This window comes from Galeopterus variegatus, unplaced genomic scaffold, assembly GCF_000696425.1.
Source record: "Galeopterus variegatus unplaced genomic scaffold, G_variegatus-3.0.2 Scaffold455, whole genome shotgun sequence".
NCBI classification, from domain to species: domain Eukaryota; kingdom Metazoa; phylum Chordata; class Mammalia; order Dermoptera; family Cynocephalidae; genus Galeopterus; species Galeopterus variegatus.
The window spans coordinates 623,418-638,266 of NW_007726566.1; the positions used below are offsets into that span (position 1 = coordinate 623,418).

The following is a 14,849-nucleotide window of genomic DNA, read 5'->3' on the forward strand; positions in this document are numbered from 1 at the left end:
GGGGAAGGAGGGTGGGTGAGCAGACCGGCCGGCAGGCGGCGGGGGGCAGGCAGCTCCGGCAACTCGGGCGCCCCAGGTAGCAGACACCCAGAACCGCCCCGGCTCCGGCTAACAATAGGCTCCGGCCGCAGCGCTCCGGCTCTTATAGGCGCCGGCACGTTCTGACCGACCCCAGGGCAGGCTGGGAAATGGAGTCTATGTGCCGCTCCACGCCCAGCGGCATGCCGGGAGTTGGAGGCGGTGACTACCGCAAAGCCGAAGCCGGCCGGCAAACAGGCTCCGGAGACCGTCTCTGCTGCGGCGGACCCTGGGAAAGCGAATTTGATACCGCTGCAGCCTTTTGAAGAGGAAACCCTCAGCGACAGATATTCAATGACTAAATGAATTTTCCTTTAAAGCATCCTTTTTCCTTTTGCCAGGACCACACTCCCATGCCTACAGAATATAATCCCCCTTCTTGCTCATGGGGTCTTAGTCTTCAGCGATGACTTGCTGCAGTCTGCCCAAGTTATAAAGAAGAAAATACAGGCAATATCTTGAGCTATCTACTTATATGAGGACTGATGTGGTTGTTTTCTTACCAAAAAAAAAAAAAAAACGAAAAATGGCGGCGGGCTGGTACAGGGATTCGAACCCTTCACCTTGGTGTTAGAACACCACGCTGTAACCAACTGAGAGCCGGCCAGCCTACCATGATCTTTAATTTTCATCACTTTGCAACCCGTTTTTAAGATGGGGAAAACGAAGACTAAGAAGTCAAAAGTTATATGTGATTTGCCAAGGACACACTGCTTGGTTTCTTATCGTTCCTCTCCCTTAGCCTATAAGGCTCTACAGGATCTAGGTGCATTCTCTCGTCCCACCCACCTTACCCCCATTCTGTCATCTCGTTTCCTTCTACTTTCTTCTTCTCATACTGTGCTTCAATAGAGTAGCCAACTAGCCTCCTTGCAGTTCCTTCAAAAGAACAATCATGAGGGGCTGGCCGGTTAGCTCAGCTGGTTAAAACACAGCCTTCTAACACTAAGGTCATGGGTTTGGATCCTGAAACTGGGTAGCCACCAAAAAAAACCCACAATCATGCTCTTAGCTCAGGGCCTTTTGCCTGGAGAACTCTTCCACCAGTTAGCCACATACTTACTTCTTCACTCAAAACCTGCTCGGGCGTCCCCATATCAGAGGGCTTCCCTACTGTATTTCTGAAGTAGATAGATCCCTTTGTCTTACATTTCTTCTTAGCATCACCATCTGACATATTTATTGTCTTTTCTCACTTGACTAAATTCCATAAGAGCAAGGAATTGTTTTGTTTACTGTATTCTTAGCACCCAGTACAAAGCCTGGTATTTGACATTTAGGAGCACAGTAGATATTTTTAGATAGATGGATGTATGGCAAGATTTAAATTCAGGTTAGGCTGGTTCCAAATCCTAGTGCATTTTTTCACCGCAACCAAGAAACTGTGAGGCCAGATCTACTGGCTTTTTTTTTTTTTTTTTTAAAGATGACGGGTAAGGGGATCTTAACCCTTGACTTGGTGTTGTCAGCACCATGCTCTACTAACCAGCTGAGCTAACCAACCAACTCAGTTACCTAGTTTTAGTCAGAAGTTTCCTATTCAGTTGTTTAGAAGCTTCTGGTCATGATTCTTTTCTTCCTGGACATACAATAGATAAAAAGGAAGAGAAGGCTTTGAGCCACTCTGTAGAATCAGTGGGTTGAGTAATAAAAAACCAGCCTCAAGGTCATGTTGGGCAGGCTAAAAAACGTGTCTCACATGCCTACAGATCCAGAGTTCCAGCACACATCCTGTTTCAAAAGCAAAATACCAAGGTTTGAGGGGTAGAACACAGGGGTGAATTTGGAGAGGGCAAGCTTACTATGCTTAAGGAGGTGAATGAAAGTCTGAAGCAAGGTTATAAAGCTGTCTAGGGAAAGATATTAACAAATCCTTAAATGAAAGATCAGACATTAGAACTCAGGAAGAAAACAGTAATCTGCAGTGATTAAAATGAGGAATGTGTACCTCATTTTAAGCAAATCTAATGACGAAAACATAGATTCACATAATAGATAAACCAGTTATATAACTCATATCCCAAAAGATTACATATAGTACAAAATAGTACTATAAGACAATAAATAATATGATAGTATTACTTTAAATAGCAAGTTCTCTTATAATTGGTATTAATCCAATTGAAAATTTTAAATCATATACAATTTTTCAATTTCTGAATTTGAGAATGCAAATGCCAGACTTACTTGCAATTTCCAAGGTAACATTATAGATTTTAGCTTAGGCCTATCTATATTCATAAGGAACAATGAAGAGGAAATCCGGAACCTATTATATACTTCAAGGGAATAGTACAGACAATGGTTAAATCAAATAGGATGCTAGTCCACTTCTCAGAATGGCCTAAAACCTAAACATTCTGCTTCTTATATACACTCACCCTAGTGGAAATATTAAACCATCTAATTTAAATATCAACTGTCATTATTAAAAAAATAAAATCCAGCAAATTCTACTTCTAGGAATATATCTCTAAGATATTTACAAAAAACTCATGAAGACACATGTTCAAATGTATTTAACCTAAAGAGCATCCACAGGGAATAGCCATTTTTTAAAAAGAATTATGTAAAACTATAAATTCTAATATAGAAAGATGTTTAAGATATGTTAAATACAAAAATCAAATTGCAGATCATTAGTATGTATAACATGAGACTATCTGAGTTTTGGTACATAGGGGTATGTATGTGATCGGGGGGAGAATTTTTTGCAATGATTATCTCTCTAGAGTGGGACTAAGAGGTAAGAAGAAAAAGTTATACCCTTCTTTATTGTTTGAATTTATGATTTTTTGTATTACTTTCATAATGAAAAAGCTGGTTTAAAATTTTCATTTAATTGAAAGGTGAACATATGCAATAGTGAACATATGCAATTTTTAAAAGCAATTGAATAAATACACCATACCAATTCTTACCAATTATATAGCACTGACACAACAAATTGTTTTCGAAGTTAAAGAAAGCCTAAGACATTTTCTGGTAAATTTAAAAATATATAATTACAAAGTTGTATAAATTCACTTCCATAAATTTCAAAACTACTCTAAATAAAAACCCTGACTGCAAGTAAAATTTAGTAAGTCTAATTTATAGTCAATGTATGTATTAATAGAATTTTATGCATCATTTGCAGTAAGCAAGAGTCACACACTCACAGATTTGGAAGGGACCTTAAAAGTCACCTAGTCCAGCCCTCCTGCCCTAACATCCAGACAGAACAGGGGGAAAAAAAAATCAAAACCAAAATCAGTCTGCTGAGGAGAGAACTGACTTCACTGAAGTTGAGAACCAGTTCTAGGAAAATAATACAATTAGAAATGTCTCCTCAAATGAGGACATCTGGTAATCATTTATGAAAAAAAGCATTTTGGCCTAATATGTCAAGTTGCCCAGGTCAGTTTTAAACAAGTCATTGACTTAATTTTCCAGTTTCAAGGATTTCAACTTGTTTCAAACCAAGAGAAATTAGAACATGTTGCACGTTAATTTTAATGAACAAAAATCTCTGTATAAAAAACTTTTAAACTTTATCAAATGCTGTACACACACACACACACACACACACACACACACCCAATACAGAATCTTGGAACATTATCTTTGTTCACCTCAACATAACCTGTAAAGGGATTTTTGGATAAAACTTTTCATGTGAGAAAAAGACCCATGATGCTACACACTTACACACACGCACACGATCATTCTTAAGGAAGAACAAAAACATATGAGTGTGAATGGGACAAGAATAAATTTCCTATAAAGCTTATATAAAAGAGCATTACATGAGTAAAAGAAGTTCCTATACCAAGAGAAGATGAAGAGAAAGGGAAACAGCAAGTGGGGACGGGCCTAACTCATTAATAAATAGTTTGGGAATGTCATTCAACAACAGGGAATTTTGGGGGTAATAGATAATCTTAAGTTTTCGCCATCTCAAATTCTGTGATTCCGATAACTGATGACACTTAAAAAGCTGTTTCATTTTGTTTCATTATGTTTTCATTTTTTGTAGGTCTTGATTTGTTCATTATTTAGGTGTAGTTTGTCTCTTTCAGTGATTAATTCCTCAGTTCACACTCAGTGCTATGTTCTATTCACCAGAAAAGCCACAGTAAGAAACAATGGTGAGTACAAGTTATAAACAGTTGCACTGGTGTACTGGATGGTGAATAGTAAGAGCCAGATGACCTGGGTTTGGATTTCAGCATCTCTACCTGCTAGTTGCCTGTTAGGTAGAAAACTATTTAGCCACAATGTGTCTCCATTTCCTCATCTTCTGTTAGGGATCACTATAGGACCTACTTCATATCGGTTATTAAGAGAATTAAACAAGATAATCTATTTAAAGAATTTATCACACTACCTGGCTCAATAAACATTGAGCTAAAATTACTATTAGTTATAGTATTGCAGGGTAACCAAAAGAAAAATTCTATTTCTCCTCATTGATGAAGTTTTCAGGGACCAATTGTGGCAAAAAGCAGAAATGCTAGTATGTTTGATACAAAAGAGATTGAGGACCTAGTCTTATGAATATAGATGTTCATTTTTATATTAGAAAAAAATTACATGGCTCCATATCACAAAATTTAACATCTTCCCATTAAATATCACACAGTTCCCATCATCATTATGCCTTACATACACCCTAAATAATGTGGAGTTTCTATTGACACTCAACAACAATAGGGTCCAGAAATTTAAACTAAGAAATAGCTGCAGAACTGCATGTTAGGCAGTAAGCCATGTGTGCCGCAAGAGTTTGGGCCAACACAGAGGGCTGGGATTCTGCTTCCATGGCCTGAACTCCCCCCCACAGTCAGATGGGTCAGGGTCCTGCAGACCTTCAAATCTCCATTCACATCCCCCTTCAAGAGGAAGTTTTCAAAAAGTGAAGAAAGCAGCAGCCACTGGGCATGGAATGCCCCACTCCTACTTCAGTATGATATGATAGCTATCACTGGTTTCTGCTGTTAAAAAAAAAAAAAAGAGAGAGAGAGAGAGAAAGAAAGAATAATTGTTAGTTACCTCTAAAACACAGCAGAAGAAAAAAAATATGGTGAGGTTCTTGTGAGAAGGAAAAAAAACCAGAGCAGGACAGAATACTTATATGATATATATGCATTATAAACAAAACATGCCTCGATTTCCTCATTTGTCAGTGGAAGATAAAAGAGAATATTAGAGAGGCATCAGTACACTTTGCGCACTCTGATAATGGCAAGAAGCCAACTCACGCAAATGAATAATCTCTAATAATGTCACTATCTATAACTCAAATATGGTGGCTGATACTTTTCCTATCTCTGTTCAAAGAAGTAAAGTATGAAAAAGCTGTTAAATTCCTTAGAGAAAGGTATTTGTCTACTATTTTATTACCTTTCATTGTGTCCAGAATAAAACATGCTTCTTCCTGAAAGTTCTGTATCATCTAAAAAAAAACAAGAAAACTCGCTGATTATTAAAAATTTTGGTTTGTTCCATTTATTTTGATGATGTGGCTTTTTATTACATTAGATTTAAGTGAAAAATAATCCCTCTCTATTTCTGTGTTCCTAAGGACCACCCCATGTCCAAAGGGGTTTAGATGGGAGCTTAACAATTCCAAACAGAGTATTTCATGAATATCTATAGAATCATATGAATTTTTTCCTCCCAACTTTCTTTCTTTCTTTTTTTTTTTTTTGTCTTTTTCGTGACTGGTAAGGGGATCGCAACCCCTGGCTTGGTGTCGCCCGCACCGGGCTCAGCCAGTGAGCACAACAACCAGTCCTATATAGGATCCAAACCCACGGCGGGAGCGTCGCTGTGCTCCCAGCGCCGAACTCTCCCAAGTGCGCCACAGGGCCAGCCCTTTTCCTCCCAACTTTCAAAAGCCTACTTCACAAGCCTGTATTTTTAAAATTTTTCTCCTCTGGTTTTAAAATTTTCAAAACTGAGCAGTCTAGGACAGCAGTCTTAAAAGTGGAATATATAATTCCCTGGGTTAACCCTGAGGCTTCCTAAGGGGTATACAGACGCTGATAAGCCCATATGGGAGAAGTGAGTTCTAGATCTTTAATTTCCGTATGTTTTTCTTCCTAAAACTTCTTTAGTTTTCTTCCCTACTTTCCCTTCTCAAACCCCCTTTTCCCATTTTACAAAATAAACGCATGAGTTTCACTCTCCCCGAATCCTACCAAGGTGCCCTGCACTGGGGAATAAAAGCTTAGGAGTGTTGGGGCTGACCTGTGGATCACTTGGGAGAGTGTGGTGCTGATGGCACCAAGGCCATGGGTTCAGATACCTATATAGGGATGGCTGGTTTGGAGAGCGTGGTCCTGACAACACCAAGTCAAGGGTTAAGATCCCCTTACTGATCATCTTTAAAAAAAAGAAAAAAGAAAAAAAAAATGCCTAGGAGTGCCAAAGTGGAACTGCAAAGGTGAACTCTAGGGGCCGGCCCGGTGGCGCACTGGATAGTGCGCCGCTTGGGAAGCGTGGCGGCGCTCCCGCCCGAGGGTTCGGATCCCACATACAGACCGGCTCCCGCTCACTGGCTGAGTGAGGCGCGGGAGCAACCCCGAGGCTTGCGATCCCGTTGCCAGTCCCCGGTCCGGTACGGGGGCAACACTGAGGGTTGCGATCCGTTGCCGGACGCGGAAAAAAGACAAAAGAGAAAAAAAAAAAAGGTGAACTCTAATGACTAGGTGAAAAATCCTGTATGGTTTCTAATTTTTTCCTTTCACCAGAATTGAAGAATAACCTAAATACAAATTGTCAAATGATAGATGGTTCAAAATATTTATTTATTTATTAAAAAAATTTTTTTCTGATGGTTTGCCAGTACAGGAATTGAACCCTGGACCTTGGTGTTATCAGTACCACTCTCTAACCAAGCTAACTGGCTAGCCCTTAAAATAATTTTTGATAGCATTACTATGCAATTTTTGATATATAACTCAGAAGTTCAAAAAAATCCAGTGATGTTGCTATAACAAAACTCCATCCATTCCCATCTTTTATGTGAATCAAGTTTCACAACACATATTTAGAGGAAAAAATAGAACCCTATGTCATTCTAGGAGTCAATAAACAGTATTCATTTATAGATCAATTAATTGTATACAACAGTGGGGGTAGGGAACAGAACAACTCCATCCACCTCATTAATAAATGCACTTCTAATAAATTTTTTTCTTAATGTTTAACAATTACTTATTTAAACATATAAACATTTATGTTATTTTAATCAATTATGTACTTATGATGATAATTCTATTCAGATAGTTTTTAAATTTTTATTGAAATAAACTTTTTGGTTGAAACACATTTTTGTTTCAAGTAAATATAATAGGATAATCAATAAAGGATGTTCAAGTGTAAAAATATGTTACGATAAGATAAAATTCTATAGGAGAAGTGAATGAAAATATGAGTTCAAGGAAACTGAAGTATGATATAAAAATACTAACTTAAAAAAAGCATAGTTATATATATTTTTTTATTTTTTTTATTTATTTTTTTTTTGTCTTTTGTCTTTTTCCGTGTCCGGCAACGGATCGCAACCCTCAGTGTTGCCCCCGTACCAGATCGGGGACCGGCAACGGGATCGCAACCCTCGGTGTTGCTTCCCACGCCCCGCTCAGCCAGCGAGCGGGAACCGGTCCGTATGTGGGATCCGAACCCTCGGGTGGGAGCGCCGCCGCGCTTCCCAAGCGGCGCACTCTCCAGTGCGCCACCGGGCCGGCCCTATATATATTTTTTTAAATGGATGATGGTGGTATTAAAACACTCTTGTATTTAGGTTACATGGAATGCAATTAAAATAGTGATGTAACCATTTCATTTTTAAATGTCATATAGGAGTGTACTTCAAAAAATTTGTGGGGGGCCGGCCCGGTGGCGGCGCTCCCGCCGAGGGTTCAGATCCCTCATACAGACCGGTTCCCGCTCACTGGCTGAGTGAGGTGCGGGTGCAGCACCGAGGGTTGCGATCCGTTGCCAGACACGAAAAAAGACAAAAAAGGGAAAAAAAAAAAAAATTTGTGGAAAAATAGAATTAAAGATAATACAAATCTATCTGTGAACTTTTTGAAGTACCCTGTTATATGCCCAGAAATGACATCTTTTACAATTATTTATACTTCTAACAAAAAAATTTTAAGTCAACCTAAAAATGTGCAAGAGGATATGTGGTTTTTAAAAATTATTTTAGGAGATAAGCTAGCAAACAAATTAGAAAACCTCTGGTCTAGCAAAAAGAGCCCTCTATCCCAGAAGACCTGCTCCTGCTCCTGCTACATGCTCTGACAAATTAGTTGTCATCTGGTAATTTAACTGTACTGAAAAATCTACCTCATCACTGATGAGTACATGGATTCCTGTTGGCCCCTGCTTGTAAATCTGGCTGATCTGGCGAGGGGAAATGCTGAAAAGCTGAGCAATTTTTTCTGTCAATTCAACAGCTGTCAGTTCTTCTAGATAGATGGCATGGTACACTGCAAAAGGGAGAGATCAATGGCAGTCAGTACAAAGTTTATCTGCTTTTGTACACAACCTAATCACTGGGAATGCCCAGATTTCTGAAAGACTCAGAAATCAAAATGCCTGAGTTCAAATCCTGGCTCAGCCACTTGCTAGCTATATGACCTAGGGCAAGTTATATGACATTCCTAGGCCTTATTTTCCTCATCTAAATGTTGGAGATAACAAAATCTACTGTCAAGAAGAGATATTAATTGTAAAAATTAAAGTATGTAAAAAGTGTTGAGAATAGCACCTGGCACGTATTAGGAGCTCAATAAATGTTAGCAATTACCATTACTTCTAGCAAATGCTGACCCTCTATTTGATAAATTCCCATCACACATGCCCATAACTCATCCCTTCACCTTTCTTCATATCTATCTGTCCTAGTCTATCCAGAACAACCTACCGAAGAAAGTACCATTTGAGTCTCCGTCCTCATGTTTCAGTTGCTGCTGCTGCTGCTGCTGCTGCTGCTCCCTCAACTGCAAGGATTCCTGACAAACATAAATTGTCAACCTTGGACGCACCATCCTAAAATGGGGGGAAAGGGCTGTTAGTCTCACATTTTTTATGGTAAGCACAATTTAAGGGAGAACTTGTGTTTCTGCATTAATAGTGTAGAGCAGGGGCTGAAAACTGGCAGGTCATGGGCCAAATGCAATTCATTTGCTGTTTTATTAGCACCCCAGGGGTAGTTTTGTTTTCTCTCAAGCTGAATTAGTTTCAATAGGAAGCATCGTATAAACCTCTGAACTTTTGGTTTTTCTTAAAAACTTAGATCTAGCAATCTGAGGCCCTCATGGTTTTGTTTTCTCTCAAGCTGAATTAGTTTCAATAGGAAGCATCATATAAACCTCTGAACTTTTGGTTTTTCTTAAAAACTTAGATCTAGCAATCTGAGGCCCTCATTCTCACATGAAAACAATCAGTTGTTCTGCGTACATGGGGCACACATTCTTCACTATACCCCAGACATGACTGTCACTCATTTATATTACCTATGAGGCTTCTGTAGTCATCCAAGTCGGTCATGTTTGGTGCAAAGTTTAGAAATATTCAAAATATATGAGCCACCGTTTTACAGGTCAGGTTCAAGACATACCTTTTACTTAAAAATGTCAACATAGTAAGCTGAATAACCTTACTTCCCTCGTTACCTTCTCCTAAGTAGCCTAAGCCCTCTTTCTGTTCTTCTTACTTCTTAGACAAAGCTACAATTACCTCTTGATCTGACCATCTTATTCCTTCCTATTTCTAAACACTCTTTAGAGAATACACTTAAAAATGGAAGATCCATTCTTTTGTTCCCAAGTCACCAGTGCCTGAATTTCACCTTTCTTTAAAATTTTCCAAGATTACAGACAACTAGTTCAACATCCCTTGTGATACTGAATCACAAACACAAATACTTCACAACCTGTTATATTATTTAGTCACTGATTTGGTTCTGTTGCCATTAACCTGTACATTTGTTCCATCAATATTACTACTACCTATTTAAAATTCTAAGTCCCAAAAAATGGACTACAAAGTGCTCTATATTACAAGTACCATTTGCAAGCAGACACTTAAGTAATTCCTATCCAAACTTAAGAATGACCTTTTCTCCAGTTAAAATTGACTCAAGGCCTTTGCACCTTTCGTTCCTTCTGCCTAGCATGCTCTTCCCTCATATGACTCCATAGCCTCATCCTTCTCATAACTCTGCTTAGATAGCCCCTCCTCAGAGCACTCTTTCCTGACCACATTCTGGGCACTTAATAGCCGACAACCTTATTTTTGCTTGTTCATTTGTTTTCCTTCAAAGCACTTATCACTATCCAAAATACTTAATATTTAGATCTTTACCTCTCTCCCCATTAGGAAGTAAACTCCATAACAATGGGTACCTTGTCTATTTTGCTCACTAATATATCCCCAGAGCCTACAACAGTACCTGGCTCATGATAAGGACAAAGAATATTTAGTGAATGAGAAGACTACCTGGAAATGAAAAAAGGATATCATGGAGAATTCCTTGGATTAACCGGAAGAAAGGATATCTTTCATCTTTGTTTATTTGGTACATTTTTGGCATTAAAAAAAAAAAAAGTTGGGGCCGGCCCGGTGGCGCACTGGATAGTGCGCCGCTTGGGAAGCGCAGCGGCGCTCCCGCCCAAGGGTTCGGATCCCACATACAGACCGGTTCCCGCTCACTGGCTGAGCGAGGCGCGGGAGCGACACCGAGGGTTGCAATCCCGTTGCCGGTCCCCGGTCCGGTACGGGGGCAACACTGAGGGTTGCGATCCGTTGCCAGACACGGAAAAAGACAAAAGACAAAAAAAAAAAAAAAAGTTATGAGAACTAAACCCCAACGAAGCAGGTGACAGGCCATCACACCTTCCCTTCCACCAGGTTTCAAAACAGCAGCATAAAGGCCACAAAACTCTCCCCTCCACTGGGTCCAACTGACAGCATGAGGAGTAAAGGAAAGTCATGGGGATAAACTGCTGTCACCACACATCACTGCCTGTTTCTGGCAATGTAGGAAGGATAGGGGCCTATCCTAGAGGATGAGCAGAGTCAATACCAAACTAATAAAGAAGCAGATTCCAGACAGATAGGCATCTATGTCCAGGACCACCCCCATGCCTCCCTCACCGCCATCACAGAAGCTCATTATATGCATATTAAGAGCAGAGAAAATGAGAGGGAATGAAAAGTCCATTCTCCACACATGAATCACGGCTGCTCTTGGAATACCAGCTTCAGCTGCAAGCCTCAGCTTCCTCCTCTGCTGCCCTCCCTGACAAAGGCTCTTCTCCCCTCTGGAGGTGCTGCCCATGGACACAGAGATCTCTGGGGTGATGCGCATTCCTGGCGTCCTGCAGGGGAACTGGGAAAGTGTTTTCTGACAGAAATAATGTTACCTGTAGAAGTTAGTTAGGCACAGGTATAGTATTTATCTTAATTCACAGGTAATACTGAACTTTAAGTGCACTATGACATGCAGACTAATTTTGTCCCATGGAAAAATAAGGTAGGAATTCTAAATAACAGAACTAAAAGAAATGTGCTTTGATTTCAAGTGTAAAAGTTTTGTGATGTATGATCAGAGTGCTCACCAGCTGTAACAGCCACAGAAGTCACTACAGAACCTGCTTATGTGAATACAATTTAAGGCCTTTGCTGGGAATTAGTCCTACAGGTAATTACTGTCCTTTACTCTTCACTATCTCACTGCCAGTGTGCATTTTTTATTAGAAATATGTAATTTCTGACAATTCAGAATATTTTATCAAGGGTACCATAGGAAGGCTTCTGCATAGCATTATTTGCTAGCAGATGGGACAGTGATATATTATGCCATTTACTTTGTATAAGAGCATTCAAAATTGCACAAAACACACAATAAAAAGTTGAATGAATGAATTTTCATATTTTTCATTTTGAGGATTAGAGCAGATGTTCTGAACAGGTTAATCACCTAACCCAAAATAACAAAACCCAAGTAAAGAAGATCAACAGGAGTCAACTGTGCCATAAGGCTTAAAGTACTGGAGTTAAGTGTCATCCTTCTCATATTATTTCCAGAAATATAACAGTTAAAACCCTTCAGTCCTCAGTCTCTAAGCACTTATGGCTTCAGGAGGTGTTACCAAACATGAGAAGCTGGGAATGGAGAAGCCTGTAGCTCTTCGGAAAATTTTACTTCTTGAAAAGTAAAGACACAATAAAGCTATCAAAGAACACAAACCAAAGATGAGGACAGGAGAGGGTACTGTATTTAAAAAAAAAAAAAAAGTTTCCTGAAATAGTCACAATGAAAATGACAATAAAAAAAATTTTTTTGACAAGACGTATTTAGCTGTGCGGAATATTTGACAAGACATATTTAGCTGTGCGGAATATTATGAAGAATCCCTGATTCCAAATCCATCTGAAATCAAACCTCATTGATATTTTAAAACTAATTACATACCGGCCTTTTAATGCATTAAAAAGTCTGATTCCATCTGCGGGGCCACAGATTTGGATCACATCATCTCTAGTTAGTTTCAATAAATCTGCTCCTGGAATAAATATTAAAAAAATGGGTGATAAAGACAAAGCTTCTCCTTGTTAAAGACTATTAAAATGGGCTCTATTACGAGGATACCTCATGACCAGTATGTTACAATCTATAATCTTTTGCATGACCTATTAGGCCCTTCATGACCTGGCCCCTGCCTCCTTTCCTGTCTCAACTCCCTCCCAATTAACTTCTCCACTTAACCTTATGCGTTCATCATTTTGCTGATGCCTAATGAGCAAGTTGTTCCTCCTGCCTGAAATATCTTTCCACTATCTGACCAACAGATTCCTCCTCATCCCTTAAGATTCGCCTCTGCGTCACACATGTTCCCTAACACCAGACCCTCCCCTGAATGTCTTCTTCGTTCACACCTCTGTGGAACACTTATCTACTGCATCACAACTATTTGTTTACCTGTTTGGGGGGGTTTATTTTGATTTGATTTTTTTTATTCTAGATGATGAATGAGCTCTTTGATCAGGAAGTATGCCTTATCCATTTGTGTATTCCTACCACACCTGGTACACAGAAGGTGCTAAATAAAAGGAGATATGTAAGTAAAATACAATATATGATATCAAGGGAGACATTTCAGACTACCTGCAAATGCCTCTTGATAAAATATTATAGGGAATGTATGTACATTTTTAGAAGTGTTGTATGGAATAAGTACTTCACAGCATAGTTGCAGCTGGTGAAAAACTCTGAAGAGTTCTATAAAATCTAGAAAACTGTACTAAGATCACACAGACACATACAAATCTCACATGGATACCAGGAGGCTCCAGAATGGAAAGGAATGGCCCCTGCTGGGAAAAACAAAAGGAAAAACAAATTTAACCTGAGAAGTTTGTGAAAAGCCATGTGAAAGTAGAAAAGCGGTTTCGATGCAACCACTGTTGAGCTTCCTGAGGTGTGGTTGTTGGCAAGAGGTTCTGAAAGGGAGAAAGCAATTTTTTTAGTAACTAAATAGATTGATCTGTTACTTCATTGGGTAACACATAACCAAAGACAGCCACACACACCCACACTCAAACATGCTTCATTTGTTTGGAAGTTGTTTACACTCTTTCTCTAACCAGTCAAGATGCCCATGGAGTTCTACCCTTATCTTCCCCACTGTAAGCTCCTCAAATGCAAGGGTCCTCCATTACTTGTTTCATATCTCCAGTCCCTCGTGCAATATCTGGTTCACAGTCAAAATTCAATAAATGTTTTTTTAATGAATGAATAAATAATACTCCCTCAAAGTTGGGCATTTCTACTGAATTGTATGGTCATCAAAATATTCTTAGACATTGCAAATAACTGACATTCAACTTTCAACTTACATCTGTGACTGGAGGGGGAGGCTCTGGCTGGTGATTTGGTGAACCATTTCTAAAGAAACATTTAAAATGAAAGAATGAGTCCATGACATGTACTAGGGTTCATTATCTCATTCTTCATCTTCACAATAAGTCTTAAGCTAGAGCATTAAAAGAATCTGTGCTCTCTCATAAAACATTCTTATTCTTTGGCCCGAAACTTCAATTATCTGCTAATTTAACCTAGAGACTTTATAGGGGATGGGGTGAAACTATGTCATTTGCAACATTTTTTCTTATTGACGAAATAAAAAAATATCAAATGTTCAACAAGTTGGGACTGATGAGATAAATTATGGTATAAAGAATATTTAACAAGAAATGTACTTGAATGAAAAATATTAGCATATAAAAGAATATCAATGCATTACTAAATATATAAATATGCACATATACATACACAGGAAAAAATATTGAAAGAAAACTTATGCAATGCAATAATCACACGCCTTTATAATGAAAAACAGGGCTGGCTAGTCAGCTCAGTTGGTTAGAGCATGGCCTTGTAACACCAAGGTCAAGGTTTTGGTTCCCCTTATCAGCCAGCTGCCAAAAACTAACTAACTAATTAAAAAAATAAAATGAAAGACAATTATTTTTAAAGCAGCTTCAAAAATTAGTGCTGTCTAATTTGTGATCCAAGGGCTATCTCCACACCCTTTGTTTTTCTTTATACTTTGTGTACCGATTGTCCCTCTTCCCTAATGCTTACTTCTTTTATGGGAAAAAAAGTTGAGCCTAATATAAATGATGTATATGATAAAGAGAAGATAAAAACTTCTTAAAGAAAACATAGGAGAGACACTTCAGGAAATAGGACTGGACACAGACTT

At 38.9% G+C, this 14,849-nt stretch overlaps 1 protein-coding gene and 1 long non-coding RNA gene across 2 annotated transcripts in view; one reads left to right on the top strand and one right to left on the bottom strand.

Annotated features, from left to right (window-relative positions):
• Nucleotides 1-2,899: 2,899 nt before the first annotated feature.
• Nucleotides 2,900-14,849, bottom strand: part of TFCP2 (transcription factor CP2) — a gene marked incomplete at its 5' end in the record, with an annotated part of 24,565 nt that continues 12,615 nt past the window's right edge. Inside the window, 7 exons of the mRNA XM_008568987.1 lie at nt 2,900-5,054; nt 5,464-5,515; nt 8,422-8,564; nt 9,002-9,126; nt 12,557-12,647; nt 13,491-13,584; nt 13,981-14,029. Of these exons, the coding sequence (XP_008567209.1) occupies nt 5,017-5,054; nt 5,464-5,515; nt 8,422-8,564; nt 9,002-9,126; nt 12,557-12,647; nt 13,491-13,584; nt 13,981-14,029 (592 nt within the window). The remainder of the gene's footprint in view (nt 5,055-5,463; nt 5,516-8,421; nt 8,565-9,001; nt 9,127-12,556; nt 12,648-13,490; nt 13,585-13,980; nt 14,030-14,849) is intronic.
• On the top strand, nt 9,139-11,623 carry LOC103587509. The gene is made up of 3 exons (XR_550232.1): nt 9,139-9,388; nt 9,497-10,686; nt 10,930-11,623. It is a non-coding gene; the product is annotated as an uncharacterized LOC103587509 (long non-coding RNA).